We start from the raw sequence: 17,377 nt of genomic DNA, 5'->3' as shown, positions 1-17,377 counted from the left end.
CCCACTATATATTAATGATATTAAAATTTAGTTAAATTATCCCAAATACGAACACCGCCACCTGGTGCATTTGTAGTCAGACTGATACACATGCTTGTCTAATCCCGAATCAGTCAACCATGAAGTTACAGAAAGTTGAACACTTGAACATACATCAGTGTGATAAATAACTACATAAAATGACCGAAATAGCATCTACCTTGAATTTGTAGATTGGTCCATCTCCCATGCACTGCCATGGAGGAGGCAGGGTTTATGACTGGTGATGGAGATGCTTTGGCTTCACTTTTGGGGAACAGGACCTCATCTATGCTTGTATACAGTCTATGGTAGATAACGAAACTGACCAATAGTTAAAAAGAGTATCACTGCGAAAAGTGTCCATGTGTTTGAATATGCATTTGAGAAATGACCACATAATACATTGATTGGATGTGTTAGTGAGACATGATATCTCAGTTCGCACTTTACTCTGTCTGGAGCGAAGCTTTGACTCTAATCAGCCTCCTTTCTCCAGTAAACACCCTTCACATTTTCTCTCTCAGCAGCAGCTCATTGCACCCCCCCCCCCCTCTCTCTTATATACACTGAGGAATTATGGGATTGTTCCTGCATTAAGTGTCGCTTGCCAAGAACATTCAGTTCATCAAGAGCTGCCTATTAAAACTGCATTGCGTTTCACTTTAGGTTTACTTATCGACATCTGGCAAAACTGTTGCACAAACAATTACAATGCGTTCATAAACCAAACATTGATTATTTTGGAGTGTGTGTCACAACAATAAAGACACAAAGGAGGCTGATGATCAAACATCATTTATTATCATCTCAATATAATTTATGTTTAGATAAAACTAAGATTGACTATATAGTATAGTGGCCCATTAAACAATGGATTTAGTGTATACATGCACAATTCTGGCAGAATGATCGAGTTTGGATCAAGCATGAAGTTTGTGTTTTCTAGTTGTTTTGTGTGTGACAACGTCTGCATGAATCCATGAAATATCCTATGAAATACAGAAATCACAGTTATTCCAGTAAAGGTTGCGTCTCAAGAAAAAACGAATCAATAAATTGTCGGTAAACATTTTTTGTTTTTTCTTATCAATGGTAAAGTTCATCTCTGGATCTGTCTCCTCCTGTGTGTCGGCAGTCGGAGGTCACAGGGAGTCTGTTGTGGATCTTAGCGGTCGGCGTTCATCCTCCGCAGCTTTGCTGGCAGGTTGTCCTCTGCCCTCCCTCCAGCCGAGAGCAACGGGCTTTGCATGAGGACCGGAGCAGGGGACAGTGAAGGTTGAAGGCTCTGCTGGTACAGGTCTCCAGTAGACTTGGTCATGGGTTCGAAGCCCACCTTGAGGGACTTGAGTTGCAGCCGATTCTCCGCCTCGGGTACCGGGGAGGTGGAGCTGAGGCGCTGCAGCTTCAGGGGCAAGTCTCCTGTGCTGCAGGCCTTCTCAGAGTGTTGGGAGCTGAGCAGAAGCACCTTCCTCTGCAGGTCCTCCTTCCCAGAAGAGCTCATCCTCTGCAGCTTGCTTGGCAGGCGACCCCCGGCCCCTGAATGACGACCCCTTTCGTCTAAAGTGTTGATGTAATCCACAGAAAACACCCGGTCACGCCGGGCGCCATGGCTCTCGCTGAGTGCATGGACGGGAGTAGATAGAGGCGAGGGCAGTGAATTCTTCTCTTCGTGTTCCTTGACGCTGTACACTGGTGTCGGCACCTCAAACGTGCTGTGGAACTGAGAGTAGTCTACACGGAAGAAACCCTCCTCAAGGGACATCACTGGCAGGAAGCGATGGCCCCATAAAACCTCATCCTCGGTATAAGACGTCCGTGCCTGGCATGTCATACCTACAAGAGATGAACAGGGTAGTACTTTTTATAACTGTCATTAAATAAAGGTCAAGCTTAAACAAAACGAATACTGGCTGATAAGAAGATATGTGAAAGGACAGCGTTCCCTCCCATCTTCTCTCTTTCCACTTTCTTTGGGAAACGCTGCCTCATGCCTCTACCTATAGTTCAATTTTGTCACTTACTGGAGATGTAAATACTTTTTGAAAAGTGAATTCACAGGCCATAATTCACTAAGACTAAAAAGCTGTTACAGGCAGTGCAGTGTCAAAGCTAAAGGAAGGATAAAAGCTGATTAGGTTCTGCTCCAAGATCATTGGAGTCCAGCAAAAGGACCTGTGCTCCCTCTGGAAGAATCGAGTGACCAAGAAAGCAAAAGGAATGAAAAGCTAATGAATCATGTTCTCTCGAGGGAGTTTTCTCTATGTGGCTACTCGTAAAAATAAATTGTTGCTTTGATTCCTTAATTCCCTCTGCTATCAGGCTTATAAATGCTTAAAATGATTGGTTGTTGTTGTTGATATGTGCACTGGCATGTTGATGTCTGATTGTGGCTACTAATTAATTTATTCATTATTCATTATTATTACATAGATGAGTGGGTTCGATGGTGAATCGAATGACCCTTCTGGGATTAAATTGTCTGGATCTGTAGTACTTTATTCCTTTATCATACTTAATGTTTTCCATAATCTAAGTGTGTCGCCTCCAATATAAACAGAAAAAGTCAGATGGTGGCATGAGTAAAGGACATCTTTACATAATATATAAATAATCTTTACATAACGCTAATACATTCAGTGAAGTCTTGTAGCAGTGCTGTTCTCGTTCCCATGAACTGGTGAGCGATTCACACATTTTGTGCTGTTATTACAAGTGAAAGGCGAGTGATGCTTGTCATCAGCACGTCTTGTGTTGGTTGTGATAATTGTGCAATCCGATCAACAGAATTAGTAGTTGCCCAGCACCATTGTCACATCAATATATCGATGGCAGAAACCATCGGACTTGTCTTTACGTGTATTTATTGTGACATGTGGTGTTGATTTTAATTGTAGGGGCTTCAAATCAATTATCCATTGATTTCCTGATGTCTTTTGGCAGTTATTTGTTGGTGTGCATATTAGTCATCCTTTATGCTGACACCGTGTGTGTCTGCATAAAGGATTAAAACAGCCTCCAAGTATCCAAAACACACTTTTTAATTTGACCTCAGCCCTCGGAAAAATTATTTTCTTGACATTCGGATGCTTGCTTGGAGGTCTTTTGCGATCAATGAACACTTAGACAATTTTTTTTTCTGATCCAGTGGCTTTGCTTCAACCTGAGATTTTCTTTTAAACACTGCTCACTAAACACTGTCGAGTAAAAGCCTGATCCTGTTCCTCTGAGGGATGGTATGTGCAGTGTTATGTCACAGCCTGATGCTATTCCAGGCTCACGACTCATCTTCATCCACAGAAAACCTTCAACAGTCCACATCCAAACAAAGGTCAGAGTATTTCTTAATTAGCCCAGTAGCTTTAATTACAAGAGTGAGTCTGGTATAATTTTCCAGTTGTCTTCTTCTGTAGCCACCAGCAGAATGATACACAAGTATTGGAAGCTAGTAGGTTCAGAGCCTGACATGCAAACCAGTTTTGTTTCATCATTCAGGCATCATAGGCATATTCAGCCCTGTGCTTAATGTTGAGTGGATCGTGCATGAGAAGAAAAGCCCTCAGCACAGCTATGTAAAACACTTGGCAGACATCGAACTGGGTGTCACTGAAGAAGACTTTATGCAAAATTCCTGGCTGTAGCCTTTACTGGCACTGGCTAGAGAGCGTATTATGGTGTTATGCCTTCTCTATGACTCTTTTTAAATCTGAGCATTGTAACTAAGTAAGAATCTAAATTATATCACATACATAGAGGTGTTTGTCATTGGCATATTAGTGAAAGTAGAAAGCAAAAGAGTAAAGGGACTAAAATTCAGACATGCTTACTACCCATTGGTTTACAAAGGTTTGACCTAGGTCTTGACTGTTCTTTTGGTTCTTAGGAATCAAGATTTCAGGGGCAGGTCTCCAACACATTTTAGGTCGATAATGCTCTTATGTGGAAAAATGGAACCAATTCTGCCTCTAAGAAGTGAACTAAAACTGACAAGTCACAGAGGGGCTGAGTGGTAATATGTCAACTCTGCTTGAACCATAATGAGAATGAGTTGGGGAGACAATGAACAAGCTGCACAGCTGTCTCAGCAGCCGATGGATGTGAGGGGATATTTGTTCTTTAGTTCACCTAAATGGGATGTTTGGGAGTGTGAGGATGATGGGATATCGTGGCCAATTGAAGGTGATACTGCCGGAGCTTCCCTCCTCTAGCCCTCCACTCTGAGTGCCACAGCGCTGAGACTCTAAACTTCTGTCTGCACCCTGAATTAATCGTATTATCAACAGAGCACAGACCGTGTTGCCTGCCCGCCTCTACGCCTCCCTGCTGATCCCCCCCCCCCCTGCTCTAAGCCTGTTCAGTTCTGTGGTTCCCTCTACAGCTGTGACAAAGTGAGGGTTATGGAAGCTAGGCTGAAAAGAAAAGAGGGAGTTGGATTTACTTGTTTTGGACTTAGGGGGAAAATTATGCTGTTAAATATGCAACAGAGAGAGAGAGCGGCGTTGATGCTGAGAGTACTTCAGCAAGGCTGCATGTAGTTTACAGTGGTGGGTGAGGACCAATGTCTCACAGTCTCCGTCTCACCTCTGCTCTCAGCCGTCTGAAAAATGGAGTGGAACTTCGACTAACATCCCATCTCATCTATCAAAGTGACACATGCATCTATGACCACAGGATTTTGTTATGCATAGAGTGGGCATAAACCGATTCTGGCGTAATAAAATATCCCTCATAATTCAATCATGGCGTCATTCTAATGTGTTGTTGCTATTCCTACTTTTTTTCCTGCATTTTTCCGACCATACAAAAGTTGGAAGGCGGGAAATGAGATCTCATAGTCTAGATAATGAGTATCTATTAGATAGGAATGTTATGTTGGTTGATATCGATATGGGAAATTACATGTAGATTAGGAGTGGGTACAGGATACAAAGAGCTGAAAGAAGTGGTGGGTATAGATTCCTCACCAGTGGTTTCAACGATGCCCTCGAGGATTACGACAATCTCAAACTCTTCATTCATGAGGGAGCGCTGGGACAGGTCGAAGAAGGGGCTCTTGGGATTGATTTCGTGGCAGATGGTGAGAGGGGACACCAGGAAGAGCTGGTCTGCACCAGTCCCAAAACCAACGTCCAACTCGCACTGGTCCAGAGGCAGGAACTCGCCCTCGGGCGTCTGACGAGACTGAAAGACAGCCAGGAAATAGAGAGAGGAAGGAAGCGAAAAAGAGAAAAGAAGATTAAATGCACAGTGATTTGTAAAAAAGCTTTCTGCAGAAAGGATAACACAGGCAAGTTGAGGCTGCAAGTGTGATGAAATGTGAAGTGACTGTGCTCATATTTAAGTGTCTCTGTGTGGGCTACCTCCTGACCCCAAAACACGCAGATGGGGGTGTGTGAATGTATTGTTCTGTGTCTGGAACTTATCGTCTGAAAGAGTGTGACTGATAGGCTCCATCCTAAATGTGATGGAGAGGAAATAGTATCATGTGTGGTTAGGGTGTTGTGTTGTGTCAGCTGAGTTCTTCAAACAAAGGACAAACACAGTTAATCCAGAGTAGAGCAAAAGGTCACATGATAAGGTGATATCAGGAACAACCCCTGCAAGACATGAATAGACAATGGGCTCACATGCTAGACAGTAAATGGTTTTGTTTTTATATAGCGCTTTTCTAGTCTTGATGACCACTCAAAGCGCTTTACAGTACAGTTTTACATTCACCCATTCACACACACATTCATACAATGCATCTAATCGCAGCACTTTGTTATTCTATGGGGGGGGGCATTCAGGGTTCAGCATTTTGCCCAAGGACACTTCGGCATGCAGATGGGTCAGACTGGGGATCGAACTGCCGACCTTCAGGTTGGAGGACGACCACTCTACCTCTCAGCCACAGCCGCCCAGTGGGTGCACCATTCAATTTCCATTGAGTACCCTAGATGGAAGTGTCTGTTGTAAGCCTAAACTAAGAAGTTATTAAGTAAATTTCCATTACAAAATGCAAAGTGTTTTTATTATTTTATTCAAAGTAAGACCAAAAACAGAACAAAAAGAAAGTGAATGTTGAACACACACATGCAAATGAATGATTTTTTCGGTAACTACTGAATGTGGAATAAGCAACTGTTTGCTAAGGCCTTCACCATATCTACTTAAAATGTGATGAGATGTCTTTGTCGTGATGATAACTTTTTCTCCGTTGTTTTCATCAGCACAAAATACAGCCCATACAAGTATATTGCATTGTGAGTCCTGTATTCAAAATGTAAATTGAGTATTATCTTGGTGGATGCAGTTTTAATTGTAATTACTCCAATGGTTACCAGATGAAAAAAAAGAAAAAAACACAAAAAAGCACAAATCTGTTTTCATTTATTAGACGTATGAGACGGCCGTGTTTGGACAGGACCTGCCCACAGAGTGTGAAGTGGCGTGGAAGCATTTAATTGCCCTGATGATGTTGGAACTCAGCACCAATGGTTCCTGGGTGTATTTTTACCTTTACTGTCTTATTCTGTCTAATCCATCTGTTCATCCTTTCTCTCCCCTCACTTAACAGCCTGTCTTACACATTTCCGCTCATCCCCTCAAATTTGAAGCATAGTTGCTCACATCTGCTTCTCAGAAATGAGGTATGTAGCTTTTTCAACAGCTTTGATGTAAGTAATGTATATTATGTAGGTTATCAGATGTAGACGAAGCCTTAACATATTATTTCTTTGTAATTTAAGAGCAAAAACCATAAAATATCAGGCATTTAATCACCTTTGAGATCAGCAGTTGCTTTGTGGTAAGACTCTATCTTGTGTTTTTAAGCTGTCTTTCTTTTATACTTTAAATGGCACCAAACTTCCTTGTTAAGTGTAATTAGTATTTAAACACAATCAATAAAAGGTGCAGTGTAATCTTCAGTGGCATATGCCAAGTTTTTTTCTCTTTTCTCTTTTTCTTCATTGTTTCCACCCACAACCAATAATTGGGATGTGTCAGCCACCAGTCACCCACTCACAAAAACATACACACTATTCATGCACCACACAGGTTCGTAATTATCTCCCACACAGATTCACACACACACACACAGATTCACACACACACACACACACACACACACACACACACACACACACACACACACACACACACACACACACACACACACACACACACACACACACACACACACACACACACACACACACTGTCCCACCCCCTTCTTTACAAAACCTGCTTCTATTTCTGTATCTCACCATAGGATGTAGTTGTAAAAACAAATTTAAATAGAAGCACATTAGTCCCACAAAGACAATTTCCTGTTTTAGAGGTTTCATAACAGAATGTGTGTAATAGCTGCGCTGGTTCCAGTCCAAAATACGTTGATAACGGAATAGAAGAATGAATGGTTTTATTGATCGATTGATCCCAAGCTTTGTGTGGCTGAAACGATTTGTATGTCACAAAAAATACTCCAACAACAACTGTTTTTAATCGTTGTTGGTGTCTCACTTTCGTCCATTTGACAGTTTAATGTGTGTCGAACTACAGCCCATGCATATAGAGACAATTTAAGCTTGCAGAGCCCTGGTTACAGCTGATAAGTCATGATTGGATGATTTGTGTTCAGGTTCAGGATATTGTTGGAAAAGGTTTCGCTGATAAACTGGCTATTTTATTAAATAATTTAGATGAATTAAGTGAAACAAAAATGCAAATGATTCCTATTGCCAATAACTGGACTCTCAGTGGATTTACTACATCTTTGGTTCTGTTTTGTCTCATCGTGGTCACTCCTGTACTTTAGTCAGAGCTCATCCTGACCTCCCGCTGACATTGCCCAATTTATCCCTCCGAGTCAGAAATTGTGAATGAAGTATGAGTAAACATTCTTTTTTTTACATTGCCAGAAAGCATTGCATTCTATTTCTATCGCCTGTGAATATCAATGAGATGCTCTTTTGGGTTTATCTTGAAGAATGACTTTCATGTTGGGGAGGACATTGTTCACTTGTCGGGTGCTTACAGGCCGCTGAATACTGTTTGGCGGCGTTCCTCCATGTGGGTTATCTCATGCTAGCTTAGGGAAATTCTACTTTTCACTCTCTGTCTTTGTCACTTAAGATTAAGAAGATGGATGACTGTATGCAAACATTGACAGGCAAAGCTTCTTACACAGGCACTGCTGGCACTCTCCTACACGTCCTCTCGCACAAGGATACAGAGATGGCCGGGTTTGTCTCCTGTCTTTTCTGTAAATCTGACATTAAGTTCAACAAATAGACAGATCTGTCTCCCAGAGCTTTATAAAATTCAGACAGGGTGTTGTTCAGTCATTTATAATTCCTTTGGGGCGAAGTTACTGCAGAATGACTGGATGAGCATGTTGACATAGACTCATCACATTTAAATACTCACCAATTTAGTTATCAATTCAGAAAAATCTTTCGGTCGAAATGTCTGTCTGTATGTGGCTTGCATATCTCAAAAAAAAATTCATCTTATCAGCTTCACACTTGGCCTGTGTATTGTTAAAGGCCTAAGGAAGTGCAGGGTTGAATTTGGTGCAATGGGGACAAATGATACGTTCATCACTTATACGTTTTGGATAAACAGGCAACCAGTGCTGTGTAGCAGCGGCGGTTGGGACTCATCAACTTCAGTGACCTTGTCAATGACGACACCAGTACGTTCACGACTACAACTGATCTCCAGTTCAGGTTTGTACTGAGTCAAGCTTCAGGTGAGCAGTTCTTTTTGCAGCTTCTGGGTTCTGCAGCAAGCAGTATTACTGCAGAAAAACAGCCCATTCCAAACAGGCAGGTTTAGAACGGCCACTACACTAGTTATTGTAAAAAGGACGACATGGGTTTTGTTTCATGAACACAACAGCTGTGTCTCTGTGGTGTGAATGATGCTCATGGATGAAGACAGAAGAAGAATCAAATTGATTAGACCTGACGTGGCCTGATCTTCAATTAACACCACTCCATTCACTGCTGGGCTTTCATCAATCAGCAGCATGAAAGGAAGGTAGAGTTTGTATGCATTCAGGTCGAAGCCGGCCGCATCATGAAGCTTTCAGTTCTGCTACTGTTTGCATGCTCAGTACATCTATAAAGGTTGGGCAAGTCGAACATAATAAACAGACCAGCCTCAATAGTGTGGATAAAATGCTCAAATTGGATCAAGATTGAAATGAATTTGTCCCACAGAGATGGCCAGCCCATATTTCTCCTCCAGTAATAAAATGTACTCGCGTTTAATACATTATCTAGACTGAATCAACTGATTTCTGTTTACGTGAAAAAACTGTGTCCACAATATTGTTTGTAGGTTGATTTAGAAAAAAGACTTGTCTACAGAAACATCCGTTGTTGCCCCTCTTTTGGTCGCTCAACAACATTGTGCATCACAACATCTGAAAAGGAGAAACACCACCTTCTTACGTCCTCCATAATTCACCGACACTGTGTAATTCAGCAACTGTTCTCAATTAAATCTTAAATCTTTCTCTTGTCCAACTAGTAAACAAGCATAAAATATAGATTTAATACCATTTAAGTAACACATTTAGTTAAAGGAAATTGAGGAACCTATTTGTCCCAGCTGCCATCGGAGTTTTATGTAGACGTTTATACTTGTACGTTTATACTGTTTATACTTTATACTTTACTTGTCTGATGGTTGTGTGGTCACAGCTGACCAAACGACAAATTGAACAGCACAGGGATAATAAAGATTATCCTTTATCCATGAAATGTTTTAATTATTTTATAGCATAAAAGAGACTTAAATAAAAGACGTCAACTAAAATGGATTTCATGTCTCCACTTCCTCCATCTGTACAAAAAATGAAACCAAAATGTCTACCATATTGTGCTTTCCCTATTATTTGGAGCCTGCAAAGTGATCGTGGCTTAGAGCCTCTGTATCAAGGTCCTGCTGATACACATTCCTGACCAATCAGGTGTCGTCACAGCTGCCCATCGTGTCACCATATTTTTATATCATCATTAAAACCAAATAATTTTAGAAAAATCGATTTAACATATATTTTGACTTTTTAGGTTGGTCCATGTCCCGTCTGCTAACATGGTGGAAACAGGGTTTATGACCTTGAGTGCTACCAGACAGCAGGGGGCAACACTCCGGATTTGGCTTCATTTTAAAGGAGCAGTCCTCCATATTTGAGTCTTTGGCTCAGCTATTCTAAAAAAGTCAATCAGGACTTTTAGAAAGCAATAAAAAGAAAGATCTGGGCAAGCACATGGCTAATAGCCTTTTTTACAGTACGTTTGAACTTAAAGGGAAGCTGCTCAAACACTAAGTCTTCCGCCACAAGGAAATGTGCTTTTTGATGATGAGACTTTTTGACTTTATGTTGATACTGGACATATCTGCAGAATCCCTGATTATGTTTAATGCTGTATAAATGCCTGTGTTTGTAAAAGGTGAGGTATGAGTAAAGTTAGACATCTGAAACACTTATTTAAGATCGTACACAAGTCTTCCTTTTTAAATTGGTGTTGATTGTTCATGTATGAACTAAGACGACAAAATAAAAGCACAAGCACACCCTGACTACTCACTTTAACCATCATTCATTACGGACTGCAGACGATAAAGATAATTTCTATGGATACTAAGCTCCTTTCCCTCCGTCAAATCCAATTTCTGTTTTGCTAGTCTTGTGATTAGAAGACATGAAATCCTACTCTTAAGGTCCCTAGGGAGGCTCACACTCAACCAAAATGAAAATAAAAAATGCCAGGGTGGTACTGGGCAACCAAGATAAAGTAGTTTTAGACATTATTTGGAAATGCTATTCTTTTTTCCCCCCCTTGGAACGTGTTTTAATTCTCTCTGTGACACACAGAGACTTTGGCAGCAGTGGGCAGTGTCACAATGTTCTTGGCCAAAAATGTGTTAAGCTGTGACTGTGCTGCCTCTGATTTGTACTTGGGTGTTGAAAACATTGAAACAACTCTCAGATATTACTGTTGTCAAGAGCCTGAAGACGTGTTGTTTATCCAAGAGGAATAATGCTTCTCTTTAGTGCTTGTGAACTTCAGGTCTGATTTTAGGCAGCGGGGGTGTTATGCAGTATTGTTATGTATTTTTGCAGTGCATTTCCTGGATTTGGTTTAGCGAGTATTTATAGTGCGTGTGTTGCCAAATTAACTAATACGAGTGCAGTGCCTGTTCATGACTGCCTGTTTGGAAACGGCTGTTTGTTTGGACTGTGGTAATGCTGGTTGCAAATTTCTTTCTGAAAGTGATCATAAGTAATTAAGCCGTGAGAAGTTAAGACCGACTGCAGGACCCAGTCCACAGAACCCTGAAGCTGCTCTACCGCTGCTGCACAAAGAGCTTCACCTGTTTATTCAAAGGAGAATCAGTTGTCATTGCCGTAAACGCTGATCAACATCCCTTACATTGATGAGTCTCATCCACTGCTACTACAGAAAACTGGTTGTCTGTTTATCCAAAGGTTATTATTACTGAAAGTATCCCGTGTCTAAATCACACCCAATGTGACGCTGCACTTCCTTGGACCCCTAATACACACAGTAAGTGTGAAGCCCATAAGTAGATCAATTAAAACAGATGAACGGGTCTCGTGGTATTTGTTCCACATGCAGACAGACAGAGATTTCTGGAATATGCAGCTAGATATTTGTGATATTTTTTTACTTTCTCTGCCACCATATCAACATTAAAGACTTCACCTCACACATTCCTTCTTTAGGACGCATCACGAAAAAAGAAAAAAGGAACAAAGGTTAAAAATGTGTGTGTTCTCTTGCACCTTTCAGCATGAACCCTCCAACAGCAAAACATCCTACATGTAGGCTGAATAATTTAAGAAGCGGATACAAAGACAGAATCATGAGCTGTCCTAGGTTCACGGCTCTTGGGTTTGAATCGATAACTGGTGAGTTTCAAGGCCTTTCTCCCAACCCCCACAACCTGATAGCATAATTGCATCTCTATTCTTGAAAGAAAAGAAGCGGAAATCAATTCTACTTCTCAACTCTACTATATGCCACATTCTGCAATCCTTTGAGGTGATGTACACAGCTGTGACGATTACTTTCTAAGATCACTCAATTAAAAGGAGAACTCTGTGGGTAACACTTTTTACGTCTCCCCTCTCTTGCAATGAGACTCTCTCCAGCTCCGTCCCCACTTTCCATCACTTTGGTTGAATTTCTTTACTCTCTCTTTCTCTCGCCTTCTCCCACTCTCCCTCGCCACCCTCCGAGTAATATCAGAGCCGTATTTTCAGCTGGGATGTTCCAGCAGGATGCCCTGTGAGGCCGTCATGGATGCCCGTCAAAGCTCCATTTCAACCACTGACTGTGGGACTCAGGATGACAGGTCCCGTCGGTCTGTCTCTTCAATCTTTCCACTGTTATCCAGCAATCATCCGTGACAGTTCAGTGGAGATCTGGTTCACTGACATACTGTCCGGAACACAGCAGCGCCAACAAGTGGCTCACTGTCAAACAGGCTTTGTCCTCCAGAAACTCTTAAGATAAAGCTCTCATCTTTGGGGATCACTTATATTTGTGTGTGTCTGCTACTTACAACCAGTGGTGGGATGTAATAAAGTTAATTTACTTTCCTACTGTGCTAAAGTACAATTTTCATGTATCTGTACTTTACAAAAGTAGAAAAATTAATGTGGTTCTTAAACTGTTACTTTAGAACATTTTTGTCTGTTAAATAGCCAAGGCCCCACAATTCAAACAAGCTGCAGCAAATTCAGCACACTCATATATATATCAGTTCTCTAAACATGCCTGATTTTTTCAAATAGATACATGAATTACTCCCTGGGGAAACAGGGAAAATTAAGAAAAACGCGATATCAAAACATTGCAATATATCTATTTAAATTTTAAAAAATCTGGATCCGCCCACTGATCTGGATCTGCTCCACTTTAATGGCTTCTTCACTGGCCAATACCACTTCCCTGGTTTCACCGTGTTTCATGAAAACACTGTCAGTATTTCAGTTTTTGTGCAAGCAACCGGCAAATGGACAGGGGTGTAAACATTGACTCGTTGGTAGAGGTAAAAAGAGTAATGTCCCCAACCATTTCTGTAGCTTAATGCAACTGACAACCCCACCCACCCACCCACTCCTGTCACTCTTCATGTGAACGACTGAGTGCAACGTCTGTGATGCTGTCTTGGAGTGACACAGTATAAAAAGGTCAACATATGTTTGAATTAGTTCTGATTGAGCAAATATTGCATGATGGATATAAAATTTGACATAATAAGTAGCAACTGGCACCATTTGCCCTCTTGCCCTCCAGTGCAGGGAGAATCCTATTGAAAGTGGTTACAGCTTTCAATCCTTACGCTATGAAAACACATGGAGTCTGACAACAGGCGTCGCTAATGTCCTTTGACACATACCAACGCTGGAGGTGCAAGAAGATGCCACTGACTGTGAATTGAGAAACACCATCGAAGCACCATTCACAAATATTTAAATACTCAACAGTCGGTTAAGGGCAAAATGCGTGGAGGTTGGCAAAGGTTCAACTTCATACAATTGTGCACTGATGAGTAGGAGACAAAAGCTTCCTACGATTTAAGGTGTTTTTCTACTGCAGCTCTTTTGAATAAGAAAAGCAAGTCTCTGAGTAAATAGATTACTTTGACCTATTTATTGGCAGCAGGAGAAATGAAGTGCCCAATCAAAGCTGAGTCTGTAATTACATGCTCACCACTAAACAGGCCTGTGAGCTTCAGGTGCATGAGAGGCAAGAGAAGACTTTGCTGTGGCTTCACATGTGTAAACTGGAGGAAAACTGTAGTTGCTAAATAGTTTATAGAGAAACAGAAAGGCAATCAGCAGAGCACATACCCCTATTAAAAACCAACAGGTGCTGAAAACACCCTCACAATTTTAAAGAAAGTGCTCCTGGATCCGTCCCCTGATCCGGACCAAATTTAACTGCTTCTTCCCCGAACGCCACATTATTCATATTAGTTTCTTGGTGATCTTGCTTAACAAAACCAACAAACCAATAAACAAATGGACAGGAGCTTGGTGGAGGTAATGTGATAAAGACCATAAGTAGGCGCAGATCTTTAACGTCTAACTAAACCGTCTGTACTTGTTCATTCAGAGCTTCTTTTCCTCTTCAAGTTTGAGTTCCATTAAATAACTTGGAACGCAGTCTTGGAACTATAGATTTAAAAATTCAAATACCCCCAACTTGCGGTTCTAATCATAAACACGTCAGAGAATAATCAGAAACAAATAGTCCATGCTGGTGTCAGAGAAACTGATTTGTTTTGATTAATATGAAAATTTAAATGTCTATGGATTTTGAGTTGTTCATTTACTCTGTTTTAGATGCAACAAGTCATTGCAAAACCCTTTTCTCAAACTCAATGTATCCACACAGGATGAAATAATGTCGCTGAGTATTTTTTATGAGGCATGATTGAAGAGGGCTGCAGTTCAACAGCACCACCAGCATTTCTATACGGGGACTGCAATGGAAACATTTAGTCTAAAATATATCTACTTGAGTAGTACGTTTTAAATGTGACATGTATATGTAAAGGAAGACTATACATTGAGCCAAAACAAAGCTTTTGTTCAACTATGATGAGTCATTCTTTTCCTTTTTCTTTTTTTGTGGTCCATGCTCGGACAGACCTGTAGAAAAATTCTGACTTGAAAAGAGAATCTTTGAAGCCAAAGAATAAGGTTAGACCACAAAGCCTGAAGCAAAAATAAAAAAACCACTAAGGAGCACTCAATGGATGCTGCTTTTATTATATTTCACAGAGAGGACTGTAAAAATGATGTGGGCAGAGAGGTCTTGAAATTCAAACTGATTGTATTTCTTACAGTCCAGACTAGAATTTATTGCTTTTTCTATTTGTTCTCATCTCCTTTACAATACAACTTGCCTTCTTATTTGAATTCAACACAAAACCTGATTAGTTCTGTTCCAGTTTTGTTGTCAAAGCTATAAAAACAACCACATCTGTCAGTTTCGACACACTATTTATCACTCTGAGTTAGAGTGTGGTAATACACCACATTTATGGTATCATAAGTGTGTGTCGCAGGTGGAGAGTTTAATCGGGATGCTGAGAGGTTACTTAATTGGGGGAAATCATTGAAGACATGTGCGATTGTACTTTATGCCTATTGGCCTTTTCACTTCCTCCACACCTGGCTATGGACTCTCCCCCTCTGCCTGCACGCATCATTAATCTGACCAACGCTTTGCCGTGTGGACCACAGACATAAACAAGCTCCAAACACCTCACCAATGCTGTTTGTCTTCTTTATGGCCCATTTTGCACATTGAACACCGATGTGGCTGAAAGGAGCTGGACTTGAATCATTAAAGGAAGAGCCGGCCAACCTTGCTGCTATTGGTGATCTTTGTCTGCATTGCCGCTTGTTTTCAGTGTCCGCGGCTCATTAGCCATATTCCACAAAAATGAAAAAAATCTGCTGAGCTCTTCATTAGTGGAGTGTGGCAGCTTGGCACAATTGATGACGAGCTTCCAAACCCACATTAGTGGACAGTTTGATTAGTTGGTCCTGGGTTTTGCTGCGGCCATATTTAAACCGTGTGATGCTTCATGACACATTTTATAAATCAGGGACGGACAATCAAATTATCCATTAAGACACAATGATGCGTTTCCTCACAGTTGTCATGAATACCTTTCTCTCAGGAGTGCTTTTGTGCCCTCAGTGATCTGTGTCAGTGTGTGAAGCTCCCTCTCAACCCTGATTCACTGAGCCTATCTTTTCTTCCTCTGGGTGCCATCTCTGCCTCACTCCTATCTGTCCAGGTGTCACCATCTGAAGGGGAACAGATGCTGGACACAGTGTCCACTCTCCTCACTAAACCACTCGCCACAAAGACCCACCAGTGCCTTTGTTCCCTTATCTCCATGGTTTGGGATCCACCTGGCTGCCACTCAGCCTCTGCATCCTGCAGCTGAGGGATTATGGTAATACTACCTTAAGCCTGTTTGGTTTAACAAGGCACATAGTGTGGGACCTGCTTACAGTTGCACTTTGAATACAAAAAGAAGGTTAATTTTAATCATTGATGTGCAATGTGCAACCAACGCTTATCCCATGGAGGGAAATGGAGTAAACATTTTTCACAGATGCAAGCTGTCTGTCAAGAGCGCTCCCAGTGTGCCAAAAGGAAATCACTTTCCTCAAGCTTCTTCCATTTGCATAAACCCATAAAAGAAAGTTCCCCCCTGCTGAGATTCAAAAGAGCTGACCAGTGCAGCCAGATTAATATTAAGTTATAACAAGTTCATTTCCATGCGTGTTTTGTTACCCCTTTGATTGACTGTGAGGTTTAACTGTATGTTCTTTACTTGTGAATTATACGGTTTAGTTTTATCATGATCCCTTCTTTGTGAACTTACCTTTATGAGTTTGCACCTGATCTGAGCAGACACCATGTGGCTGTTGCGCAGGTTCCCCACACGGAACATGAGGCACAGTTTCCCGTCTCGCTGAGAAATCACCGCGTCCTGACTGAACATGAGCGTCTCTGCGCGTTTCTTGGGCTGAGACATTTTAATGAACATGCACCCGATGAGAAAAGCGTCCACTATGGAGCCCATCAGTGACTGGAACAGGAAGAGGATGATGCCCTCCGGGCACTTCTCAGTGATGTACCGGTACCCGTAGCCGATGGTGGCCTCGGTCTCAATAAAAAACAGAAAAGCTGAGGGGAAGTTGTAAACATTGGCCACGCAGGGTGTGTAGGTCGAGTCGTGGCCGTGGTTCAAGTCTCCCCTGATGTACGCGATGATCCACCACATGGATGCCATGACCAGCCAGGCGATGGTGTAAGTGAGGATGAAGATGAGCATGTTCCATCGCCACTTCAGGTCCACCAGCGTGGTGAAGAGGTCAGAGAGGTACCTGCTGGTCTCCCCGCCGAGGTTTCCGTGCTGCACGTTGCAGCGGCCGTTCTTGTCCACGAAGCGCTGGCGTTTCTTCTTGACCTGGGTAGCGAAAGTTGGGGCCAGGTTCGTGTTGACCACCTGGTAGTCCTCGCCAAATTTTCTGCGAAGTGCCGCCATTTGAGCTCTCCTGAAGTAAAGCAAAAACTTACTTTCCCTTTAATCCATGTTTTCTGTTTGTTTGAGCCCCAAAACACCGGTTACCTGCAGTGCGTAAAATGCGCCATGGCCACCTTTACGCGTACAAAAATCGAAGGAATTAAAAAAATAAAAGCACGCGTGCACCCTTGTCTCTACTTTTAAACCACAGGTGTTATTCTTTTATTTAAGAACATACACTATACTTCCAGTTATTCCACATGACACCAGC

The 17,377-nt window shown here is 41.7% G+C and overlaps 1 protein-coding gene across 1 annotated transcript; it reads right to left on the bottom strand.

Moving 5' to 3' along the window:
• Positions 1-1,186: 1,186 nt before the first annotated feature.
• kcnj19a (potassium inwardly rectifying channel subfamily J member 19a) lies at positions 1,187-17,127 on the bottom strand. The gene is made up of 3 exons (XM_061090165.1): positions 16,462-17,127; positions 4,983-5,199; positions 1,187-1,854 (listed from the first exon to the last, which is right to left on the bottom strand). The coding sequence occupies exons 1-3, from the start codon at positions 17,125-17,127 to the stop codon at positions 1,187-1,189; spliced, it is 1,551 nt and encodes a 516-aa protein (XP_060946148.1).
• Positions 17,128-17,377: the final 250 nt, after the last annotated feature.

This window comes from Limanda limanda, chromosome 17 (genome assembly GCF_963576545.1).
Source record: "Limanda limanda chromosome 17, fLimLim1.1, whole genome shotgun sequence".
Taxonomy (NCBI): Eukaryota; Metazoa; Chordata; class Actinopteri; order Pleuronectiformes; family Pleuronectidae; genus Limanda; species Limanda limanda.
The sequence above is the reverse complement of the archived record's forward strand: the minus strand, read 5'-3'. Positions and strand labels throughout refer to the sequence as shown.